Source organism: Acinonyx jubatus, chromosome D2 (genome assembly GCF_027475565.1).
Source record: "Acinonyx jubatus isolate Ajub_Pintada_27869175 chromosome D2, VMU_Ajub_asm_v1.0, whole genome shotgun sequence".
NCBI lineage: Eukaryota > Metazoa > Chordata > Mammalia > Carnivora > Felidae > Acinonyx > Acinonyx jubatus.
Window position 1 is genome coordinate 80,881,533 of NC_069393.1, and position 12,171 is coordinate 80,893,703.

A 12,171-nucleotide genomic window follows, 5' to 3' on the forward strand; every position below is an offset into this window, starting at 1 on the left:
TATGTTATTTTCAGGTCAAAAATCTCTGCTTTTTTTTGTTTTCTTTTACATGTGTCTTGACCTTTCACCTGTGCCGTGAAACTGATGAGAATTCCTCTAAAAAAAAAAAAAAAAAATCCCAGGTAGAGTGCTCAACAACATACTGTATCCATAGGAAAGACAAAATCTGCATATTTATGTGGGAGGATTAACAAAATCTCCTTCCCTGGATTCCATGAAAATAAAGGTGGTGTTTACATTTCCGCCAGTGGGGACACGCTCACCCGCACGAACATACAGCGGCTTTCTCCCCCGTGTGTTGCTGGGCTGGCTGGGAAGCTCTGCAGGAGGCAAGAGAAGAACCCCAGTGATAGTGGTTCCTCCATACTTGATTTAAATATTCTAGTGATTCGAGTAAGTAAGTACCCACTTGACATAGATTTTTGCAGAATTTGAAGAAAAATCCCTGTATTGGAAAAAGACTACATCTGAGCAGCGTAACTGTAATGGATGTGATATTTAAAGAGTAGATTTTTCCTTCCTCCCCTTTATACTTGCTACCTTATAGATTTTGAATAGTTTTACCTTTTCACTGGTCAGTCTTTGCTATTACGGCATGAAGGTGGTAGCCGTGATGAATAATTTTGCTAGTTTCTAGAGCAAAGAACAGATACAAAGCTAAAAGAAACCCTGCTCTGTGCCTACACTTGAGTGTGAACACTGATGTCAGGTACCCGTGCTTTCTGGCGTAGCCTGGTGCTACCTGGACCTCCCACAACTCACCGAACGTCTTTAATCTTTGGTTCCGAGCTGTAATATTGGTACAGAATGGAATCTGCTCCTAAGGGATGTTGTGAGAAGTGAATAAAATAAACCTGTGAAGGCCACCTGCCCACCCGCCTCCCTTCCTTCCCTTCCCTTTCCTTTTGATTCCTTCCTCCCTCCGTTTCCTTCCTTCTTTCTTTCCTCCCTCCCTTTCCTTCCTTCCCCCCTTCCTTCCTTCCTTCCTTCTTTCCTTACCCCTTCCTTCCTTCTTCCCTTCCTTCCTTCCTTCCTTCCTTCTTTCCTTCCCCCCTTCCTTCCTTCTTCCCTTCCTTCCTTCTTCTCTCTGTTTCTCCCTTCCACCTTTCTTTCTTTCTTTTTCTTTCTTCCTTCCTTCCTTCCTTCCTTCCTCCCTCCCTCCCTCCCTCCCTCCCTCCCTCCCTCCCTTCCTTCCTTCCTTCCTTTCTTTCCATAGCAGAAGAGGGCTTCCTTATGTTGACTTATTTATGAAATTAAAGAGATTGTTTTAAAAGAACAGCTGTTTTTTTTTTTTTCCCCACTCTGGTTCAAGATCAGTTGTTGCACACATATAATGTAACATGGTAAACATTGTCCAAATGTTTTCGGTTTTGTTTGGCAATCTATCAGACACCTCTTTCTTGATGACAGCGCAGTAACCATGATTTTTGTGATGGCATAAGGTTTCATAAAATGGAATGGATAATCTTCTCTTTTGTAACTTTTTTTAAGGTTTTTTTATTTATTTTGAGAGAGAGAGAGAGAGAGAGAGAGAAAGACAGTGAGTAGAGGAAAGGCAGAGAGAGAGAATCCCAAGCAGGCTCCACACCAGCCAGCAGAGCCCTACGTGAGGCTTGGACTCGTGAACCATGAGATCATGACCTGAGCCGAAACCAAGAGTCAGACGCTTAACCACACGCCCTTGGCTAATCTTCTCTTATCCGTCACCTTTAGCTGGACGTTTGGGTTGTTTGCAGATTCTCACTACCATGAGTCAGTGCACAGTGAACATATTCATGCATACTGCTTGACTTTCTTTTGAAAGTTTTCCTGGTATACGTTCTCAAAAACGGAATTGCCGATTCAAAATATTTTCGTAAGTTTTGACATTGCCAATGTTTTCTGATGCTGTTGCCGTACGATTTGACCCATGTTGACTGCCACTGGCACTAAATCGTGTCCAATCTCACTGCCAGTCCACCAGAACTAGGGAATGTAGTTTAAAATCCCTTTTCCTAAGCTGAAAATTCATCTTTTTGAATTTTGTATGAATTAAGCCCTAAAGAAGGGCCGTATGAAAAAGCGCTGTTAAAGAATCAGATAGCGTCACCTGGGTGGCTCAGTCGGTTAAGTGTCTGACTCTTGGTTTCGGCTCAGGTCATGATCTCATGGTTCATGGGTTTGAGCCCCGTGTGGGGCTCTGCACTGGCAGCAAGGAGCCTGCTTGGGATTCTCTCTCTCTCTCCCTGCCCCACCCCTGCTCGTGTGTGTGTGTGCGCGCATGCACGCATGCTCCCTCTCTCTCTCAGAAATAAATACAATTTTTTAAAAAGAGTATAGTAGTTATTTACATTAGGGAATTTCTCCAATTCACGGGGTCTCTGGTTTGCCAGGAAATGGCACAAAGTTACTGAAGGAGAGTCGTGGGGTTTCTGCCTCCGTTCTCAACTCTGCCCCCAGTGGTGGGTTCAAAAACTGCCTAATATCAGAAGACCAAGCTGTTTGAGTGACAGCGGGGAAGTAGCTGTGCACATTTAACTCTGTTTCACAAACAATTTCCCTTCCATAAAACGTGTCCCACTTGGATATACGTAAATAGAAGCATAAACGTGAGGACACAGGTCCACGAAACCCACTGTCGGTAAGCATGGTCAGCTACTTGGATTTCTTGGTCCGTGATCATCGACCATTTGTTCATCGGTGTTGTCATCTGCTTGTGCCTTCAAAGACCAGTGGGAGGACACCCCAAAGGGTTTTTTTTAAATAAAGGCAGAAAAGCGAAAACGCGTGACAAAAGTCTCTGTGCTCTCATCTCTTCTTGCGAATTGGGAAAAGGCCCATCTCCTCTTCTCTTGGGATATCTTGATTTCTTTTTTCTGTGAGTCTGTCTCAGCCTCCCGGGTGGAGTGTCACATGGAATATCACCCCTCCTAGACCCGCTGCTTCCCTATCATTCCTTTTTACCAGGCTCCTTGTCACTTGGTTGGTTGGGTGCAGGTTACAGCGGCCTCATCTTTGTTTGCTCTCCTGGCCTCCCTGGTGAGATGCAGAGACTTGTCATCTTTCTGATCTCTAGCATCCGGCTGCTTCTCTTGGGCCCTAGCCCCGGCCTCTCCTGGTCCATAGCATCTATCTCTTGACTTGACATATCTTTTCTAACTCTTTCCTATTCTCAGGTCCGCCGACGCTCGCCTTCTATTGGCTGCTCTTTCCTGAAGCACGAGGCGTGCCCTCTGTCCTCGGGGGTGGTGTGGGTGTACAGCAGTGAGTGGGTGTGTGCACAGAACAGCAGGGCCCCGGAATCCCCGCCTCCCTCCCAGGGAGCTTCCAGGTTGGGGCTGGCTGGCTGCTGTTTACCTAACCCGCCACCAATCCAATTATCTAACCTTATTAGTCACATCAACAAGGGCTTAAATTGGCTTCACTTTTATAGCAGATGTGCAACACTAATGGAGTGAGAGGAAGACATTAGGGCTTTTCGTTTTTGCAAAATGTTCATGTTTTGAGCCTATGATGTAGCTTTTTTTTTTTTTTAAAGGTTTCTGTGTCTTTCTGAGCGGGGCTGTTTATGCACCGTTGTTCGTGAAATATGCATCATGTCTGGGTGGTAGCATGCTCTTACCGTTGCAGTGGGGGGGGGGGGGGGGGGGCTGCTGGATTCGAAGAAAAACCTGCCATTTTACACCAGATTCAACTGCACCGAGCCACGACTGGAATTTCAGAAGCAGGCATTGCAGATGGGCTTTTCTACAGCTCCCCAGAGTGGCAGCTCGTGTGTTCTCTAGCCGCAGCGGAAGGACTTCCATCAGAGGGATCTCGTACACACATTTCCCCGAAAGTCTCCTTTCTGGTCTCTGCTTTTGCAAGGAAGAGCATGAATCTTCATCCAACAGAGGCGTGTCCTTGTCCTTGTCCTCGGTGCTTGAGGTCCTGCCTCTCCAGGCTCCAGGCGCTGAACAGGTTTGCCCGGTTGTGGGACGGAGAGGCATGGAGTGACCCTTTCACAAGCTCTGTCCTCCTGCTGGCCGGGGGCCCTCTCCCCCCGGGGGCTGCAGGCCCGCCTTCATTCGGCCTGACACCGTTTGTGCTGAGCAGATCCTCACAGGTGACGGATAAGCTCTGCGGAGGCCTGCTGACAATTCCCGGGTCTCCCAGCCCTTTCTCAGATTCTTCTATGATGTGGACGCTGCATCTGTTCCCCTAAATTGTCCCCTTCTACCGCATCTTCTGTCTACCAGTCCCGGAGGACGCCGTCTCTGGTGTCTCTGCTTCCAGCTTGCCCACCCCACAAGTCATGCCAACGGCGTGTTCTCTGTCCCTGTGCCCACCCACCCCCACCCTGACCCCAGTCCCCAGAGAGGCACGTTCATGCTCGAGCTGGGTCTTCGGGAGATCTTGACTTGTTTCAAGGGTGAGCGCCTATGTGCGATGATTTCAGGACCTGCTGTACAGGTGTTTGGAGACATCAGCATCTCAGCGTCCCTTACATCACCCAGGCGCCCCGGCTGGGTCGCGTTCCCACGAGACGTACTTCCCCCTGGCCTGAAACTAACTTCTCCCCTGTGGCGCCGACACCCTTACCCCCAAGTCAGTGATGCTCCGAGTCGCAGCCTCGCTGGATTTTGCTCCATAAAAAAATAGCATGCTTGTAAATTCCCTCCTGGCACCTTTGGAAAGAATTCCATTTGTTATGTCTTTGGAAGAAAAACAAAACAAAACACAACCAAAAAAAAAACAACCACAGAACTCACAGCCGAGAATTTCAGCAAATGGCTGTATGGGCTGTATACCATTAATAAAGACGGAATGGGAAAGACTCCACAGAAAAATAATATTTTCAACCATGAAGCTATTCTCTGTCATCTCTGTGAGGGTCAGTAAAATGCTCCACAACTTCCAGAAATACCCACTGTAGTTGTAACAGTATTAGAACATGAGTAATCTTTGTGTCCTGGATGTTTTTGAGGTCCTGTCTGAATAATCTCTTCCTACTGCGCATGCTTGGTAACCCTAACTGAATGACTGAATAACCCAAGTGGATGTTGCTGGCTTCTGCTGGTTGGCGGGAAAGCTGGTCCATTTTGCACCGTCATATGGACATAAGTTTGGTGGTGATTTTATCCTGATGATTCTTGAATTCTTTGGCATTTTGTTTGTTGGTTTATTCTTGCTTTCGATTTCAACATAATGCTTGAGTTTAGTTCCGGACCCTGAAAGGGAACATACGGCACGAGAAGTAGGCTTTTATTGTATTGAATCCGGACCCCAAAGTCTGAGAGATCATGGAAGCTGACACCCTGGACTCTAATAAAAGTTCTGATTGCATTGAATTCTGTTCTTAAAAGCCTTGCAGCAAAGAGATGCCCATACCCCTGTAATGTCTTTTTAATGTTTATTTATTTTTGAGAGAGAGGGGGAGAGTGTAAGTGGAGGAGTCAGAGGATCTGAAGCGGGCTCTGCACTGCCAGCAGTGAGCTCGATGTGGGGCTTGAACTCAGGAACCCCGAGACCATGACCTGAGCCAAAGTTGGACGCCTCACCAACTGAACCACCCAGGCGCCCCTCCTGTAATCTCTTTTGACCAAATTAAACAGGGCTCACTCTGAGAGCATGTTTCTGGAGTCCAGTGTCATTGGATACAGCCCCAAATCCCTTCTTGATGTGTGTGCTATGGAAATGGGGGGCAGCTGCACCTGTCTCAGGTGTTGCCAGGTGTAACAGCCAGGCAGCAGATAGTTCCCCAGCCTTGGGGCTCTTGAGCCTCTAGGTGGAAGCTTCAAGGTCAGCGAACAGCCTTCTTGTTAGACTTGGAAGGATGTGGGGATATGGAGTGAGAATGTGAAGCCGGTTCCTTCTTCTCACTCATGTTGTCCACGCAGGTATAGTTCAGTGATGTTCCCCCACCTACCCCTCCTGTCAGCGCTAAAGAGAACGGACATAGTTCTGCAGTTCCTTCTGGAAGTTCAGAAACTGAGAATCTGATTCCTTGCAGCTCTGTGATACCAGAGGGTGCTCTCAAATCATGGCCCTCCCTCCAGTACCTTGCGAACACATTTTCTTGGGGGAAAAAAACAAAAAACAGGAGAAAGCAGAGCACCCGTGGGCAGAGCACATTCACGAAGGCGTATTTGCAGAAAAGCCAAAGGAATGCTTTTGCTAATAGACATAGAAAGCCATGTTCCTAGCTTTCAGATTTCACCCTGTTCTTGGTAACCTCCAAGCACTTTATCGATGTGGTAAATAAACTATTTGTGCAAACCTTTCCATCCTGGTCCAGCTCCCTTTCCTTGCTCTGACATAACCTCAGATCCCTTGTATAAATGCTCTCCTGGATGCCTGAGGAGCAGGCCTGGTTCTATGCATCTATCTGGGCATGGTAGCAGGAACGGTAAATCTGACTTCCAAAAAAAAAAAAAAAAAAAAAAATGATGCACTCTAAAGCAAACAAAAGTGGCTGTTGGATTATCCACTGCCGAGATCCTTCACTCCATGATCTCTTAAATTGGAGCCAATAACCCGTGGTTAACTGTGGCAGTGAATGGCTAAAGCGGTCATTCCTTTCAAAGTTAATTGAATTAACAATGCTGTCAACCTTCCGAAAAGCCCTGTATTCTCACAGACTCTGTTTCATATTCTTGGAGGGGCGCTGGTTTGGGAGGCTTGGAGATGCTCTGTTCAGCTTTTTAAGTTGGACACCCTGTGGACATTTTTGTAGTGATACTGGTGATTCAGAAAAGAGAGGAAGTATAATGGTTTTGCCTCAACCCCCTTTGGAGCCACACAGTAAACCCTTGCTAATTTTAACCTCACCGTAGAGAACCCTGCTGGAAATTACCAGTGTGCATTTATGAGTAAGAGAATAAGCACAGTTGTTTTTGTTTTTGTTTCTGTTTTTGTTTTTGTTTTTTAAATCAGCTCTGCTCTATCAGCAAATGGACTTTCTCCAGTTTATTTGGACAGGATCATTTAGTCCTGATTGTGATAACCATTCTCAGTACACTAACAAATTAATTCTAGAATATTCTGTAAAAAAATAATGGAGGTCCTGGAACGAGAGGCTGGCTGCAGATCTGGGGTATTGAATCCTTGCTGGTAAAGAGGGCTGCCAGGTGTTCGTGCAAATCACTTAGTTTAGACTAGAGGTTAGTAAAATTAGAATCAGCTGTGCTCTCTGATTTACTTCTCATTCATCCACTCATTTCAGGAAGCATTAAATTCATCAGTCAAAATTTGATAAGCAGCATACTTAAGGAGCTGGAGTTTCCTTATTGCCCTTGTTTGTGACAGATAGGTTTACGCGGAAGCAGAGAAAACATGCTATTTCCCTAAAGTAGACTCCCAAGTTCAAATAACCTCCTGATTAACCGGCGATGAGCGGTTTCAAATGCCTGTGTGTGTTTGTCCATGTTGGGATAAAGCGTACTTTCCTGAATTCCCGGTGCCTTCCTCATTGTATGCTCGTTGAACATGTGTGGCCTGCGGTTGTGTGTTTTGGTTAAATTGAGTCTTATTTGATCCCTCCGTTGTTTGTTCTGAAGAATCAGCACCCACCGAATACTTCCCCTAAGGTGCTCCCATCGTGGTACCCTCTGGGAAATGGGATTGGCTGGAAACGTCAACTTGTAGCCTAATGGCACCTGATCTGCCTCGTATTTGATTCCAAAAGGGCCCCACCTTCTGAGGAATTTCTGTAAAGAACAAAGTCCTAGTGGGTTAGTATCAAAAGGTGGTTGATTTTACAGTACAGTCATTATCATGAGGCTCCAGGTGAAAACAATACAAGTTCTTTTTTCTTCTTCGCTAGAATTGCCGCTTTTCCTGTGCTCCTAAAATCCCTGAACTTTTCAGGCCAAACAGAATAAAAAAGAGGGTGTTTGCTTGGGGAGGAGACGATGGGGAAGATCAAGAGGAGAGTTGCAGGATTCACTGAGGTCCAGAGTTTTGCAGTGTTGTTGAGTCCTTGATGTTGAGCAAGAATCAATACTCTTCCCCAGACCTGTTTAAGCCTCCGCCTCATCTGTAATGCGATAGAACCGTGGCTTTAGGCAGCAAGTCCTGATCAGATCAGGCGGGTCTGTGCCTGTTTGAGGCTCCTCCCTGGGTCTCCCCAGGCCCCCTGCCTCCGGCCCCACGGGTGCCACAGTCAGCCGCCCCTGCAACAGCAGCAGCGGCGGCACCCTGCTTGACCCGTGCAGCCCGTGGTGCCTGCAGTCCTGTTGTGAGCCCTCAGATGGACATGTCCATCCATTGGCTTGTGGGGCCAAGAGCACAGTCTGTGTCTCAGCGACCGGCTGGACGACTCCTCTGCTGACACAGGAAGCCCTCCCCAGCTCCAGTCTAACACTCGTTCTCCAGTGATTCATGAGCACATAGCACGGTCCTCCCATTAGAACCTCACCACCAGGGGCCCTTCTGGAAGAGACCAGCAGAGACGAAAATTCTGTCTGTCACGCAGCTTAAATAACTATAGGATCCTGGTAATAGCAGGAGACTCGGGGGATTGTCAGCCTGGAAAGCATTGCCTGAGCATGTATTTTTTTTTATATGTTGTTTTTGTTTGTTTGCTTTTGAGAGAGAGACAGAGCACGAGTGGGGGAGGGGCCGGGAGAGAGAGGGAGACACAGAATCTGAAGCAGGCTCAGACTGGGCACCGTCAGCACAGAGCCCAACGCGGGGCTCGGACCCACAAAACCGTGAGACCGTGACCCGAGCCAAAGTCGGACGCTCAACGACTGAGCCCCCCAGGTGCCCACTGAGCATGTATTTTAAAGGGATCCTAGGGGCGCCTGGGTGGCGCAGTCGGTTAAGCATCCGACTTCAGCCAGGTCACGATCTCACTCGCGGTCCGTGAGTTCGAGCCCCGCGTCAGAGTCTGGGCTGATGGCTCAGAGCCTGGAGCCTGTTTCCGATTCTGTGTCTCCCTCTCTCTCTGCCCCTCCCCCGTTCATGCTCTGTCTCTCTCTCTGTCCCAAAAATAAAAATAAACGTTGAAAAAAAAATTTTTTTTAAAATAAAGGGATCCTAGAGACCCTTGCCTACATGGAGGGTGTGCTTGCTTTCTGTATCCTGAATTTAGCCGTTGTTTCCCTCAATTCCCCCTCTGCCAGTCTTCTTTCAATTCGGTGTGGTGATCTCCTGCTCTACGGGAACTAACGGTCTCAGGGGCCTCCTTCCTTCCTGGCCCAAGTCAATGGGTGATTTCAGGGCTCGTGCAACATGGCGCTCACCTGGTGAGAATCCCGTATGGAGGTGGCCCTGAATTCTGCCAGGGACGGGAGACTGGGCAGTGAGGATGAGCACTCAGATCCATTATTATCTAGGTAGTTATTTCCAGCCTCGTCAGCCACAAGGCTCATGACCCCTGTGAAAATCTTTTGGAAATTTGTACCTCTCCAGAGTTTAGAGTTTTCCCCAAAACTCCAAGAGACAGGGTTTCGGTCCAGGGAGCATTTCTGAGGATCCTTTCCCACCCCTTGCTCTGGAAATCTGATCAGAAGCTTTGGAGTGTTCAAGGAAAGGCCTGGAGATGGACCTTCTCGAGACGTCTGCTGGTCTTGTAGAGATGCTGTCCTTCCTGTGTTTTATGTTTTTTTTCAACCCAAGTGAGGTATTTCACTAGACCCATCAGGGAATAGCAGTGAAGTGGCCCCTTCGATGTTTTGTGATTGCAGAGAACTTTTTGCTGGCAAGTGAAACACCATCTGTTCTTTTCCAGGAACCAACGAGCTATTTTAGATGTTACTTGTTGGTGGAGATGAAGTTTGAGACATTTTTTCGCATGGCTCCTTGATTATTCGTCCTACGGTTCCCTCGCCTTTCTTTTCTCTGCTCCTTGCTCCTCCCATCAGAATGTACATGTTTAGGCTCCATTAACCAGGGAAGGAAATGGAAGAATCCCCCTGTGGCAGGGGATCATCAGACATCTCTAGGGGGTTGGGGATGGTACCTCTTAAGTGAAATCAGGTTTCAAAGGCGTAGGGTCACTATCTGATGATGATCTCTCCCCGATTTACGTGCCGTTGATGCTCAGTCATAAAATGAAATATCCACCATGCTGATTATTTACGCTTCCTCTGCTTAATTATAGTTTGAAAATGAGATCATCACCAAGCTGGATCATGAAGTGGAAGGAGGCAGAGGAGATGAACAGTACAAAGTGTTATTTGATAAAATGTAAGTGTTGATTAACAGTAGGATTTATGTCAGAATAGAGACAGGGAGACTGTAATTAGACTACAATGAACTTTGTAGCCCAGAAATAATTAAAACGTGTTAATAATGGGAAATATTTTAAATTGCACCAGTCAAGTTTCTTTTTCTGAGAGGATTAACAACTTGTGCATAATTACTTTTCAGCCTCTTGGAACACTGCAGGAAACACAAATACCTCGCCAAAACAGGAGAAACTTTTGTAAAACTCGTTGTGCGCCTGATGGAAAGACTCCTGGATTATAGAACCATCATGCATGATGAGAACAAAGAAAATCGTATGAGCTGCACTGTCAACGTGCTGGTGAGTGAAATGCAAGTTAATTAAATTTCCAATCTTCACAGTAAGCCAGAAACGTACTGTGTTCAAAAAGTTCAGAAGCCTCGTGACAGCTGGCCACGGAACTTCCTTTGCTTGTTTCCTCGTCTGTTGCAGGGGAAGGGAAAAGGAAGAGCTGTTTTTGCAGATCCACTGTAAACACGTCTGCAAAATCCTGTCCCCTCCAGGTGTTTTCACATCGTTCTTCCCATGGCTAAGAAGGAAGAGCCATCTTATTTTGGAGCCATTCCTCCATCTTATTTTGGAACCAGGGTAGCAGCTTCCTTGATTATAGGTCTCAAGGGCATCACTATTAGGAGGTGGCAAGCATGTCCTGTCGTGGGTTGAATGATGGCCCCCAAAAGATAGGTCCGCATCCCACTCGTCGGAACCTGCGAACGGGACCTCATTTGGAAAAAAAGACTCCTTGCGGATGTGATTGAGTTCAGGGTCTCCAGAGGAGATCATCCTGAATTACTATCCAGGTGGGCCCTAACTCCAATAACAAGTGTTCTTATAAGAGACAGAAGAGGAGAGGCGCCAGGCGGGGGTGGGGGGGCTCATCGGTTAAGTAGCCGACCTCAGCTCAGGTCTTGATCTCGCAGTCTGTGAGTTTGAGCCCTGCATCGGGCTTTGTGCTGACAGCTCGGAGCTTGGAACCTGCTTCAGATTTTGTGTGTGTGTGTCTCTCTCTCTCTCTCTCTCTCTCTGCCCCTCCCCCACTCGCATTCTGCGTGTCTGTCTCAAAATATAAATAAACATTTTAAAAAGAGAGTGAGACAGAAAAGGAGACACACGGAAGTCCATGTGGAGATGGAGACAGAGACTGGAGTTATGTGACCACAAGCCCAGGGGCACTTGGACCCCCCCCACCACCCCCAGAAGCTGGAAGAGGCAGGATAGAATTTACACCTGGAGCCTTTAGAGGGCGTGTGGCCCTGCTGAAGCCTTGAGTTCAGACTCTGACCTCCAGAAGTGCAAGAGAATATATATCTGTCGTTTTAAGCCACCAGGTTTACTGTGAGTTATTACGGCAGCTACGAGGAGCTAGCTCGTGGTCTTGTGGATAGCAGATGGCTTGGGTAGACTTGGCCACTGCCGTCCACGGACCTCTTTGACCCCTGTTGTCACCGTGACATGGCCAGGTCCTGTGGACACTGCCTGCCCGAGACAATAGTGAAGCAGTGAGCTTCGGGCAGGGCATCGTGCTTTCAGGAAGCTTCATGACCAGCTCATCTGCAGGGAGTGTTTGGTGAACCCCGTGGCTGTCAGGAGCCACATGACTCCCACTCCCAGCTTTGAAGATGTCTGTCTCTCTCTGTGTCATCCTCCTCTGGTAAGTAGCCTGAAGAGCAGACTCTTGGCCCTGAGAGGGTCTTCCTCAACTTCCCTTGCCTGTCCTGAGGCAGGAGACACTACTCCTGCTTTGTGCTCCTTACTTTACTCCCCTGGATCTAGAGTATCATCATCTGGTCGCTCAATGACATGTACCTGCTCTGCCTTCACTTCCATGCCCGCCATTTTGAATGGGCTCGTAGGCCCTTCAAGCTCCTGGAAGTGGCTTTTTGTGCCAAGAGGAATATGACCGATCGTTCACTCTTTAGGAAATCACCAGAGATGCTCGGATTTAAAAGCAAAAGGAAATTTTTTTCACCTTCCATCCA

At 47.5% G+C, this 12,171-nt stretch overlaps 1 protein-coding gene across 3 annotated transcripts in view; it reads left to right on the plus strand.

Annotated features, from left to right (window-relative positions):
* DOCK1 (dedicator of cytokinesis 1) overlaps nt 1-12,171 on the plus strand; it is a 524,727-nt gene that overhangs the window by 445,295 nt on the left and 67,261 nt on the right. For all 3 annotated transcript variants that reach the window (XM_027063392.2, XM_027063390.2, XM_027063391.2), the window contains 2 exons: nt 10,067-10,152; nt 10,336-10,492. In XM_027063392.2, coding sequence (XP_026919193.1) covers nt 10,067-10,152; nt 10,336-10,492 — 243 coding nt within the window. The remainder of the gene's footprint in view (nt 1-10,066; nt 10,153-10,335; nt 10,493-12,171) is intronic.